The 13791-nt window shown below is 35.8% G+C and overlaps 1 protein-coding gene and 1 pseudogene across 1 annotated transcript; both read left to right on the plus strand.

Moving 5' to 3' along the window:
- Positions 1-5010: 5010 nt before the first annotated feature.
- LOC120128300 lies at positions 5011-12289 on the plus strand (annotated as a pseudogene).
- On the plus strand, positions 10246-12297 carry LOC120128301 (cytochrome P450 CYP749A22-like). Its single transcript, XM_039146004.1, has 5 exons — positions 10246-10531; positions 10608-10831; positions 10908-11140; positions 11275-11653; positions 11792-12297. The coding sequence occupies exons 1-5, from the start codon at positions 10270-10272 to the stop codon at positions 12230-12232; spliced, it is 1539 nt and encodes a 512-aa protein (XP_039001935.1). The 5' UTR covers positions 10246-10269; the 3' UTR covers positions 12233-12297.
- The last annotated feature ends 1494 nt before the right edge of the window (positions 12298-13791 follow it).

Consider the following 13791-nt stretch of genomic DNA (forward strand, 5'->3'; position numbering starts at 1 on the left):
AAGATATTGCTATTTGAAGGTACATGAGACTCTCCCGACCGTTCGACAGCTCAACCCAGCTCCTCTCGATCCGTTTGACCACGTGAGCCAGTGATTACATGTATGACTCGTAAACTTTATGATTACACAAATTAAAAATGTTACCTCGATAGTAACTCAATGTTATTATGAATTAGGTTCGACCATTGTTGTAGAGCGTGGCGAGGCAGGTGCTCCGTAGATACCCTGACTGACCCCTTTTTTTGCGAGGTGTGTTCTCGTTGTGCTATATAATTATTTTTATATGAATGTTCTACTTATTTTGACTTGGGAATGAATTATCTGATTTTAAATCCTGATTTGTGATTCCAGTTTTACTTATTATAAATATGTTTGTATGATACATGCTTTCTGGTTACTTGTTTTACTAAGAAATATTTATTTTCTGAATTTAAGATTTGATGTCCTTATTGATACTTTAAGCACTGCTTTATTGGGAAACTTCTAGGATGTTACTTGAAGTCTCTGAGGTGCAACTCTGATCAAGATGGTAAATCCTTATGGACCTAAGGCGTCCCTTGGGTGGGCTCCTAGGCCCAATGGGCCTAGTGGTAAGACCTTATGAACCCTAAGGTACTCTATTAGGGTGGTTCCTCTGCTTTGTGTAGTGGGTAAGACCTTATAGCTTGGGGGTACCAACCCCAAGTGGGCTTCTATGCTTTGGCTAGCGTAAGACCTTATGGCCCAAGGTGTTCCCTTAGGTTGGCTCTTATACCCAATGGGTATAGGGTAAGTCCTTATGAATGAAGTTCTGGGGGACTGCATTTCGGTGTAAGGGAGAAGGGTAGATATAAATTTTAAACTATAAAATCTTATTGAATACCTTATGCTACGTTACTGAATCATTTTTTTGAATACTTTAATACAACGTTTATTTGCACTATTAGGACACAATGAGCTCCCTATCTCACTCTCTGTTTCAGATTGGATGGCACCCCTGACTTGGCACCTGGAGAATCAACACATTACATACAGAAATTTTGTTGTAATGTTCTATCTTCCGAATGGCCTTCAATTTCGATGACATGTGCATTTATTTGAAATACTTATTTTTGTAACTTTTACTGTTTTTTCTACTGATGTTTGATTTGAGAGGGAAAAATATGGCAAATTCGATCAGAGAGGTGGGCAAAAATACCCTTGGGTTGTCGACAGGGAAGGTCAAGGAACATAAAGAATCGTGGTGGTGGAACGACGAAGTCCAAACTAAGGTGAAGACAAAGCAAACTTGCTTCAAGGAGTTGCTACAATGCAATAACGACGAAGAAAGATCGAGAGTTAAACAAAGATACAAGGAGGCAAAGCGGGAAGCTAAGAAAACAGTGGCTAAAGCAAAGGATAAGGCATACGAGGAAATGTACAAGAGATTACACACCAAGGTAGGACAAAACGGCATCTTCAGGCTTGCAAAATCCAGAGAGAATAGGAAAAATGATCTAGGTAGCATTAGGTTTATTAAGGACAACAATTGTGTTCTTTTAGTGAAAGATTATGATATTAAGAGGGTTTGGGGTAGTTACTTCTTTGTCTTATTTAATAACGGTGCCTCTCCCTGTAGAGATAATAGTGTTGATGGGTCATCCGACCATCATACTACAGCCAATTACTGCCTTACTAGCAGGATTGAGATTGAGGAAGTCAAAATGGCTCTTAGAAAGATGGGGAGGGACAAAGTTGTCGGTCCAGATCAAATTCCTGTCACTGTGCGGTTGACCCTAGGAGAAGAGGGAGTTAAGTGATTGACCAATATCTTTAATATTATTTTAGAGACTGTCAAGATGCAGAGGAGTGGATAGAGTCTACGGTGATACCAATCTATAAGAATAAAGGAGATCCCCCAACGTTGTGGTAACTACAGAGGTATTAAACTACTCAGTCATACCATGAAGCTATGGGAAGAGTGATAGAGGCTAGGTTGAGACATGTTACTAGGGTTTCGGAAAACCAATTTGGCTTTATGTCAGGCAGGTCTACTACAGAGGCGATTCATCTACTTCGACGACTTATGGAGAAATATAGGGAAAAAAATAGAGATCTTCACATAGCGTTCATTGACCTTGAGAAGGTGTATGATATCGTACCCCGCGATACGATCTGAAAGACCTTGGAAACGAGACGGATCCCAATTGCTTATATTCGGGTGATTCGTGATATGTACTGTAGATCTATTACATACGTCAGGACTACAGTTGGCGACACCGAGGCATTCCCAATAGAAATCGGACTCCACCAGGGGTCAGCTCTTAGCCCTTACATCTTCGCCTTGATTATGGATGACATCTATTATACGACACCATACGGTGTTCCATGGTATATGCTTTTCGCTGACGACATTGTCCTAGTTGCTGAAACAAAAAATGAGTTGAATAGTAGATTGGCTACCTGGAAGACTGTTTTGGAAGAAAAAGGTCTAAGGATCAATATTGAAAACACATACTGGTTATCTTCAAACTACAGTGGGAACCAAAACGATGCAAATGTAGAAGTATGCATCGAAAGACACGTTATCCCATCAAATGATTGTTTCAAGTACCTAGGGTCTATGATACATAAAGATGGGGGTGTAGATGATGACGTTTAACACCGTATAAAGGTGGGATGGCTAAAGTGGAGGGATGTTACTGGAGTTTTGTGTGACAAGAAGGTTCCTCTAAAACTTAAGGGAAAATTTTATAAAATGGCAATAAAATCAGCACTGCTGTATGAATCAGAATGTTGGGCAATCAAAAAGGATCACGTAAGGAGGATGGAGGTCGCAGATATGAGAATGTTTCGATGGGCATGTGGTAGGACTCTGTGGGACATGACACCAAACTCTGCAATTAGGATGTCCTTGGGGGTGGTGCCTGTTTCCGAAAAATTGAGGGAGGGAAGACTACGGTGGTTTGGGCATGTCCTTAGGTGACAACCATCAGATGCGGTCAGGAGGGTAGAGTCGATTATAGTCGACGGTGCCAGAAGGAGAGGATGACCAAGGAGGAAGTGGGTAGACTGCTTGAGATCTGATTTGAAGGATTTAGCCCTTACGGAGGACATGACCTCTGATAGGAAAATATGGAGACTTAAGACCAGGGTAGCCGAGTAGTGAGGGTCACAGCCATAGGGTGTAGCATCTCTGTCTTCTTTCTATTTGCCTTTGTAGTAATTTCCATGACCTCTACTTTTTATACGTTTCTGTCATTGGAATTTATGAATGCTTAGAGCTAGGGTAGTGGAGTAGTGTTGCCTTAGTTTAGGTTTTAACCCATTTGACTTTATTCCTTCTTGTAGCTTGCTATCGCTGACTTCTGTGTATCATTCTCTGTATATGAAGACTTATCAACTATGTATTTATTTATTTATACATGCATTGTATTTTATCTTTATTTTTAATTTTCTGACTGTCGGAGGTCTTCCACGGAAGCTTCTCCCAACTTGGCGTTGGGGGCAGCCTACTACCCTACCTCCCCCTTACCCCATTGCATATGGGAATAGAGTTTTGTTGTTGTTGTTTGATTTGATGCGATACGGATTATGACACATTTTTCCCCTCGGTTACTTAAGATTTTATCTTTACTCGTTTGAATTTTATTATTGTTTACTATGTTTTAAAGATGTTTGTAATATGGATTTAAATTATCGATGAATGTTTTAGAAAATTTTACTGTAACTCGCTAGATCGGGTCGTAACGCATAGGTCGGGTCTGGGGGTTACATTTAGTTGATATAAGAGCTTTTGATTTTTAAACCCCGGACTGTGAATGAGTCCTACATAAATAAAAACACTATTTTGAAAACGTTTTACAATTATCTGTAAAGCCATGTCACCCGTTTTTACAAGTTTAAATGTGTTTGGTACTCTAGTGCTAAATCTAACCCAAGTTTAACTCTTGTGTAGTGAGCTTGAGATCCTCCCTATGAGCGTTGGACGAGGTCGTTGGCCTGGCCGCGGGTGAGGTAGATCTGCTAAATTTGTACTAGATGATGTTTAGACATGTAAATTATTTGTACTTAATTAACTAAATTTTATTTGAGGTCCAAGACAATATGTAGCCAAATTTGATTCACTAGATTAATTAAAATCGAATATAAAAATAAAAATTTACTTGGAACTTGGAAGGGACCAACATTCCAACAATTAACACATGAAATTGTATTTTGGCAGTGATCAAACTATTTAAGAATCACTATGTTGTCACGGCCAGCGAGTTGGCATCAGAGGCATGTGTGCTGAAGCTGCCCAAGAGATTTTGTGAGGCGTTTTGGGCTTGTTTAAGCCACCTAACTTGACTTTGTCCTTGGAGAATGATAAGCCATGCATCCTGTACCTTGTTTGAGTTGCACTCCAACTCTAGTCTTTCAATTAGAGTAGGATTGTAATTGTAGATAGGATAAGGAACTCATCTTAATTGCTAATGTAATTAGATCTAAGTCGTCGAATGTAATAAGATTTCATTATAAAAGGAGGCTCTCCCCACGTCATTATAAATACTTCAAATTATTGAATAAACTTCAGGTATTTATGCCAAACTCTCTTATTTTCCTTTTGTTCCGCAAATCTCTCTTGTGTTTTTGCTTCATCGTCATTCTAAGCAACCGAGCTTAGTGTTTAGGATAATTTAACCGCCCACGCAACCAAGCGAAGCGACAAAGGCCGCATAGACCAGCTAGTCGACACTCTAACCCAGTGTTAATATGCTTATTATAAGCGTGCTAATTAGTTGTAAGTCGTAATAGATGCTATGTATTTTTGGCTTATAATACTATGTCTAACATATGCTTTATGGCTTATTTCGACGCTTATCGAAGCGCATGCCTAATTTATTATTATTGCGATTATAATTATTATTGATTAAGAAAACTTAAATGATCTGATGAATTTAATCCTCCTTATTAGTGGTACGCCAAATGCACGTTGATGTTTTGGTTTATAATAATGTCGAACAAATACTTCCTACCTAATTTTGATGCTCTTCAAACCACCTAAAAGGATCTGAATTCATTGATAACAGAAGAATACTGAGTGTTTTGATGGAGCTTGTAATTCTTGTCCCATGTTCTTTCTTCCTCATAGCATCAATCAAGCTCCTTTATGATTACTTGTGGATACCTCTCCGTATACAGAACTTACTGAATTCACAGGAAATCAAAGGACCTCGTTACAGATTCATCCATGGAAACAACAAAGAAGTTACCAAAATGAAAAACGAAGCATTAAGCAAATCTATGGACTTGGCGCATGATATATTTCCCAAAGTGCAGCCACATCTTTACTCCTGGATCAACAGATATGGTAAGATCGATGCATATTGTCTTCTAACTTCTAGCTCTATGAAAATATTGACCATTTTGTTCTTTTATGTGATTAGGGAAGAACTATCTTTATTGGAAAGGCGTTCGACCTCAACTTGTGATTTCAGAACCTGAACTAGTAAAAGAAGTTCTGATAAATAATGAAAATGCTTATCCAAAGTTGAAGCTTCCAATTTATGTTAGCAAGCTACTGGGGAACGGGATTGTGACAACTGAGGGTGAAAAATGGGTGAGGCAGCGGAAGCTGGCAAATTACGTTTTTCATGGGGAAAGCTTAAAGGTAAAGTCTGCAAATATATTTTTGACTAAACCTTATGTTTTTTGTTGCTTACTTATTGGAGGATTATTTGGGTAGAACATGACACCGGCAGTACTTGCAAGCGTTGAAACAATGCTAGAAAACTGGAAAGGTGAAGAAGGAAAAGAGATCGATGTGTTCCAAGAATTCAGATTGTTGACTTCAGAAGTGATATCGAGAACAGCCTTCGGTAGCACTTACTTGGAAGGGGAGAAGATTTTTGCCATGTTGAACAAGTTAATAATTTGGGACCGAAATGCTTTCAAGACTAACATTCCTATTATCAAGTATGTTCCCTATATGCTTAATTAATCCTTGAGTTTTGCCTTGATTAACAAGTTTCTGAATGCATAATTAATTCTTGGTTTACTTGTATAGCAAGTTATGGAAATCTGCTGATTTGTTAGAGTCAGAAAAACTTGCAAAAGAAATACAAGATTGTGTGATGAAAATTGTTAAGAAAAGAGAAGACGAAGTTGTGAATGGGTGAATGGAGAAGCTGATAGCTTCGGCAATGATTTTCTGGGATTACTTGTAAATGCCTTTCATGATTTGGACGACAAAAACAGGCTTTCATTGGAAGACTTGGTAGGTGAGTGCAAAACATTCTACTTCTCTGGACAAGAAACTGTTAATTCCTTGCTTTCCTGGACAGTCTTCCTTTTAGCAATCCATGGAGATTGGCAGGAAAAAGCAAGAAGAGAGGTGATTCAGATACTTGGTAACCAAAATCCACATCCTGAAGGCATCGCAAAACTCAAAACAGTAAGCAAACTATTTAACCATTTAAAATCAGTGTACAATACAGATTTAAATAGCGATTGCAACAGATGTTACAGTCACTATTCTGCAGCTTCAGCTATTTAGATGTTGATATTCATCACTAATGTTTACTACAACTGATTGTCATAACATACACTACGTCTGCCGACCTAAAAATTAAAACAAGGTCATAATATAAATCCCTGGTGTATGCTACCATGTGTTTAGTACATTAATCTTTTTATACAATCTCACATATTTGTATTCTGCAAACAGATCACCATGATCATTAATGAAACTCCAAGACTCTATGGTCCAACGACTTTGTTAGCAAGAGAAGTTGCAAGAGAAGTTCAGTTAGGAAAGCTAGTGTTGCCTGCAAATGTAAATCTTCTTTTTCCAATTATGGCACTTCACCATGACCCTCATTTGTGGGGAGATGACGTACATATGTTTAAACCAGAGAGATTTGCAGAAGGGATAGGCAGAGCTACCAAATACAACGCGGCATCATTTTTTCCGTTTGGATTGGGACCTCGATCTTGTGTTGGTATGACCTTTTCACTCACAGAAACCAAGTTTGCTCTCTCCATGATTCTACAATGCTACACATTTACCCTTTCCCCTGCCTATGTCCACTCACCAATGAGTATTATCACCCTTCGACCACAACATGGAATTCAAATAATACTTGAGTCACTGAATAAGGATGCTTAAAGTACAGAGCAGCTAAGGACTAGTGGTTCAACTCGGTCCATATATATTAAGATTATGTGCATGGGGTTTTCAGCATTCACAACCTTTTCTTATTCTGAAGCTTCGTCCTCCTCTATAAAGAATGAAATGTACACTGTTGATGTATTGACAAAGGATATATTATTTTAATTTTCGTTAATATTAAATATCGAATTTTTAAAAATGTGTAGGTCTCTTGTTTTATTTTGGGTAGTTCGAAGAGCATAAAATTAGTTAGTAAGCATATGTCAGACATGCACTTATAAACTGAAACATCACTGTCTCTTGTTTGATCATTTTCAGAATACATTTCGGATAGCGACGTGGTGATACTGGATGAGGGTTTATTTGGGCGAAGTTGGCAGATAACGCAGGCAATTAATGTCGGGTGCCAAAAGCCAACAATGGTTGGCAATGTCTACTCATACCACTAAGGTCACCCATTGGGTCCTAAACCCATAAACCTAAATCTTGTCTTTAGGCCAACCATAGTTATCACTTAGTCCAATTTCGAAAATAACATATTTTACTCTCGATAGAGTATTTTCAATCAAGGAAATTAATACCCCGTATTAAGCTCAACTTTTTTTTTTGAAAAAAAATATTAAGCTCAATCGGACATATACACTCATGTCCTAAACCAACAAGACTCCTAGCCTAAAACTACCTATTAGTATCGATACTCTCTCTTAGGTGTTGATACCCAATTTGAAATATCAATATCATCCCTCTCTATCAATGCCAAAATAAGGATCGAAGTGACTTAACATAAAATAAGTATCGATACTACCCTTGTGAGTATTGATACTTGTCTAGAATACCAATATCAATTTAAGCCTCGAAGTTCAAGAAATTAATTAGGTGCCGATATCATTATGCTATTATCGATGCTCACCATAAGTGCTAATACCAACCTCAGCTTCGATATTCGAATATATCTCCTTGATACCGACACATACCCTTGTATCAATACCCTATTAAAAATTTTGATATTGTAAAGAACAATATCAATACTAAAGGTCAAACTTGCCTATATTTCTACACGCATTCATCCGATATCGACAGTGCATAAACGATATCGATTCTAAAACCTAAAAAATGATTTCTAAGGCTTAAAAACCGCATTCAAATCCCCTCTATATATTATCAGCTAGGCCAAACATTATTTCTAAAGTTTCCAAGGGTCTTATAGGATTATTTATCATCTAAATTTAGGCCAAACAATATTTCTAAAGTTCACAAGGGTCTTATAGGATCATTTATCATCTAAATATCCTATGTTAAACACCCAATCAAACATTTCAAGTCATAACCATGTAACATACAGAAAGTACTCGGCAGATGCACTCGACTCCTATTATTTTGGATAAATTATTAAATATAATTCAATATAATAAGAGTAGAAAAAATAAGAAAATTTGCATACCCATTTTGTCAGAAAACAAAAGAGTATTAAAATTTAGACCCTTATTTTTAAATTTTTGGATCCGTAGCTAATAAAATATACTTTCAAGCAACATTCTACTGCAAGGCATCATCTTTATGATAACCATGATCAAAGTTCACCAAGCAAAGGTTTGCCTCTAACCCTTGAGGGTTCTCCTTGCTCCTTTTTAGTCAAACACAACCAAAATGATTTTTTTTGTTGACCTCCCAATTATAAGATTTTATCTTGACCATTTTGAATCGATCTGCGTCTGAAAATGATTTTTAATCGTTCAAAAAGGATAAAATAAATACTAAAGACGAATTTAATAACATGAGTTAACTCCAAACACATTTGATTTTGGGCTTGCTTGCCAAAACCCTCACTAAATCCTTCCAAACCTCATGTCCTAAAAATTGTCAATATAGATCTTATTTTGAAGCCCATAAATTTATGGAGGTTATTCTTAAATCTACTTCTTAGTTGCCCAAAGGAAGAGTTCAAGCTTTAGGGGAAGAAAAATGAAGAAGAAAAAAAGAAGGAAAAAAAGGAAGCGCGTGAAGGCTAACCCCTTTCTTTCTCAAATAAGATCACAGTGACATCACCAAAATCTCCTCCATATCAGGTATTAAATTCTTTAATGAGTTAATTATTCTTTTAGTCCTTCAACGTTTAAGCTCTCATAAAAATTCTTTTTTTTTTAAGTTCAATTGAGGCCCAACAAACCTCAAAGGTCCACTACTCACGGTAACACTATTCACACACGAACATCAAAGGAAATCTTAAACTCCATCCTACGAGCAAAAGGCAAGTTAAAGAGATTCATAACTTTTTACTAAGCACAACAATGGCTGGTAATTAAAAGGAGATCCAGAAGTTGATCAAAGAGATCCTCATGTTGGGGTTTGGGAAATTTACACGATACGTCTCAATCTTAGGTTTTTCAGATTAAACTTCTAACTTTCATACGTATTCAATATAGTCACAAATCCATGAAAATATTTCAATTGAGCGACTAGATTATGATTTCATTCAATTCAGTCCTCTGAATTTCAGATCTAGATTCAATTAAATCCTTTCAACTTGCATTTCATATAATTAATTCCCGAATTTAAACATTTATTAATTTCAAAGTCTGATTTATTTATACAAACTTTTAGACCGAGTTTCGAGATATTACGAATGTCGTAATAGATTATTTGTATTTTTGCTTATAATAATGAAGTGCCTGACATATGCTTCATGGCTAATTTCGATGCTCATCGAGGCAGATGCATAATTTATTATTATTTTGATTATAATTAAAAGGACATGATCAGAGTTAACTATGATAATCACTATATGATTAATTTAATCCTCCTTAATAGTTGTACGCCAAATGGACATTGATGTTCTGATTTATAATGATGTCTAACAGATACTTCCTACCTAATTTCGATGCTCTTCAAACCACCCAAAAGGATCTGAGTTAATTATTAAAATAAGAAGTGATATCATCTATTATTTGAATCCTTGTTCATTTATACTAAGATTGCCATCCAGTTTAAAATACAATGTAGCTTCAAACACGACAAATGGAAGAAAACAGGAAATCATAAGTCAACTGTTCTTTCTTCCTCATAGCAATAATAAAGTTCCATGTAACATCTGAATTCACAACACAAATACTAAAGCAACATCTGATTTCATTTCCAACAGAAGAAAACTGAGTGCCTTGATGGAACTCGTTATTCTTGTGCCATGTTCTTTCTTCCTCGTAGCAATAATAAAGTTCCTTTATGATTACTTGTGGAGGCCTCTCCGTATACAGCATATGCTGAATTCACAGGGAATCAAAGGACCTCCTTACAGATTCATCCATGGAAACAACAAAGAAGTTATTCAAATGAAAAAGGAAGCATTAAGCAAACATATGGGCTTGACGCATGAGTTATTTCCCATAGTGCAGCCACATCATTACTCCTGGATCAACAGATACGGTAAGATCGATGCAAAATGTTTTCTAACTTCTACCTCCATGAAAAAATTGACCATTTTGTTTCTTTATGCGGTTAGGGAAGAATTATCTTTATTGGAATGGCGTTAGAGCTCAATTTGTGCTTTCAGAACCTGAACTAGTAAAAGAAGTTTTACAAAATAATGAAAAGGTTTATCCAAATAGGAAGCCTTCAATTTATCATAGAAACCTATCGGGGAACGGGCTTGCTTTAATTGATGGTGAAAAATGGGTGAGACAGAGGAAGCTGGCAAATTACGTTTTTCATGGGGAAAGCCTAAAGGTAAAGCCTGCAAATATATTTTTGACTAAACCTTATGTTTTTTTGTTGCTTACTTATTGGAGGATTATTTTGGCAGAAAATGATACCGGCGGTAATCGCTAGCGTTGAAACAATGTTAGAAAAATGGAAAGGTCAAGAAGGAAAAGAGATCGAAGTGTCCCAAGAATTCAAATTATTAAGTTCAGAAGTGATATCGAGAACAGCTTTCGGTAGCAGTTACTTGGAAGGGGAGAAGATTTTTGCCATTTTGAACAAGTTGTCAATAATTATGATTCGAAATGCTTACAATACCAGAATTCCTTTCATCAAGTATGTTCCCTCAAATCTTAACTGATCCTTGAGTTTTGCCTTGATTAACTATTTTCTGAATGCAAAATTTTAGGTTGTTAATCTCCATGGGATTTTTTTTCATATATATAGCTGACCTTGGTTTACTTGTCTAGCAAGTTATGGAAACCTGCTGATTTGTTAGAGTCAGAAAAGCTTGCAAAAGAAATACAAGATTGTGTGGTGAAGATTGTTAAGAAAAGAGAAGACAAAGTTTTGAATGGAGAAGCTGATAGGTTCGGCAATGATTTTCTGGGATTACTTGTAAATGCCTTTCATGATTTGGACCAGAAGAACAGGCTTTCATTGGAAGACTTGGTAGGTGAGTGCAAAACATTCTACTTGGCTGGACAAGAAACTGTTAGTTCCTTGCTTGCCTGGACGGTCTTCCTTTTAGCAATCCATGGAGATTGGCAGGAAAAGGCAAGAAGAGAGGTGATTCAGATATTTGGTAACCAAAATCCACATCCTGAAGGCATCGCAAAACTCAAAACAGTAAGCAAACTATTTAACCATTTAAAATTAGTGTATGATACAGATTTAAATAGCGACTGCAACAGATGTTACAGTCACTATTTTGCAGCTTCAGCTATTTCTGTTGATATTCATCACATATTTCTATTCTGCAAACAGATGACCATGATCATTAATGAAACTCTAAGACTGTACGCTCCATTGACTTTGTTAGTAAGAGAAGTTGCAAGAGAAGTTCAGTTGGGAAAGCTAGTGTTGCCTGCAAATATAGATCTTGTCGTTACAAATATGGCACTTCACCATGACCCTCATTTGTGGGGAGATGACGTACATCTGTTTAAACCAGAGAGATTTGTAGAAGGGATTGGCAGAGCTACCAAATACAACGCGGCATCATTTTTTCCGTTTGGATTGGGACCTCGATCTTGTGTTGGTATGACCTTTGCACTCACAGAAACCAAGATTGCTCTCTCCATGATTCTACAATGCTACACATTTACCCTTTCCCCTGCCTACGTCCACTCACCAATGACTATTATCTCCCTTCAACCTCAACATGGAATTCAAATAATACTTGAGTCACTTCAGAACGAAGCTTAAAGTACAGAGCAGCTAAGGACTCGGGGTTCAGCTCAGTCGGTCCATATATTCACCTTTACTAGATAATATTAAGTGTATGTGGGGTTTTAGCATTCGCATCATCTTCGTATTATGAAGCTTTGTCCTCCTTTATACAGAAAGAAATGTAAGCAGCTGCTAATTTCCAAGATGGTAAAACATGCAATCAATAAATGAAGAATGTTATTTTCTAATACTTGTTGATAAATTTATAGTTTTTTTTTCTTATAAATGATAAAACTGTGTCAAGGAGATGTGAATCCACAAGAGATGTGCATTATGGTTACTGTGTTTTCTGGAGATATTGATCGTTTTTGGGAACTATTAAAATTATTGTAAGACGAAACGTTAGAATCCACGTGAAGTCTTGGCATTATAGTGAATAATTTTCCTTGCTATAATTTTGATATTGTAATGAATTTCTCTCTTTACAAACTTGGCGTTTTTATTTTTGATCTTATTGTTTTGGCATTGTTTATTGGACGTTATTTCAAAACACTTCAATAACAAACTTACAAAAGAAATACATTGTTAATAAAAAGAAGGCAGATATTTGAATTGAGAAGCAAATAGATTCGACAACAATGATTTTTGAGTTAATGCCTATCATGATTTGGAGATCATTTTAGAATGAAGGTTGTAGTTTGGGGATGGAATTGAAATGTTCAAAATATAGATGACTGATTTAGAATGATAATAATAATTTAGGTATTAAATTGGAATATTTAAAAGTTTAGGGACCAATTCAAAATGAAAATCATAATTTGAGGAGATATGATGCAATAACTATTTATTTTTAGTCGAATTTTACTTACCTAATAAAAGGGGCATACTGGATAGGCCTGTGGGCTTGGGTCTAGATTTCGGTCATGTCTATTTTTCCTGATCCGTTTATTACATTTTATTTTATTATTGCTTGCTTTGCTAAAAAATTAATTAATCTAGATTGAAAATAAACTAAGACGTACAAATTAATAATTTCCAAATGAAACAGTAAAAAATTTTATAATGTTTTAGACATGTAAATTAATTTGACTTAATTAACTAAATTTATTTGAGGCCCAAGAGAATATGTTGGCCAAATTTGATTCACTGAATTAATTTATTTAATCATAATCAAATATAAAAATAAATGTTTACTTGGAACTTGAAAATGAACAACAAGTAACACATTGTATTTTGGCAAAGATCATAGCAGTGGCGGAACTTAATTATTGAGTTTTGGGGTCAATTTAAAATTTTAAAAAAGTTAAAAGTTTAAATTAAAGTTTTTAAAAGTTTTGAAGGATTCAGTTTATATTTTTTCAAAATAAAGTGGGTATAACTAAAAAGTTTTAAATTTTGAGAGGGTTAATGAGAATTTTTAAAAATTATGGCAGGGATTTAAATTAAGAATATTCAAAAAAAATTAATATGACTTTCTAAAAAAATTTTAGGGACCAAATTAAATATTTTCAAAAAAATGAAAGGTCTAAACTATAATTTGTCAACTTTTTAAGAGGCATTGCATTACGAATCTCTAGCATCTTCTGTCACTGGAT

Source organism: Hibiscus syriacus, unplaced genomic scaffold (assembly GCF_006381635.1).
Source record: "Hibiscus syriacus cultivar Baekdansim isolate YM2019G1 unplaced genomic scaffold, ASM638163v2 tig00110478_pilon, whole genome shotgun sequence".
NCBI classification, from domain to species: domain Eukaryota; kingdom Viridiplantae; phylum Streptophyta; class Magnoliopsida; order Malvales; family Malvaceae; genus Hibiscus; species Hibiscus syriacus.

What these genes read in the sequence shown, in the direction of transcription:
- LOC120128301 (XM_039146004.1), top strand. Translation starts at nt 10,270, where the DNA reads ATGGAACTCGTTATTCTTGTGCCATGTTCTTTCTTCCTCGTAGCAATA. An exon ending in TTCATGGGGAAAGCCTAAAG is followed by an intron (nt 10,832 to 10,907) that starts GTAAAGCCTGCA and finishes TTATTTTGGCAG; the next exon opens with AAAATGATACCGGCGGTAAT. An exon ending in GCATCGCAAAACTCAAAACA is followed by an intron (nt 11,654 to 11,791) that starts GTAAGCAAACTA and finishes TTCTGCAAACAG; the next exon opens with ATGACCATGATCATTAATGA.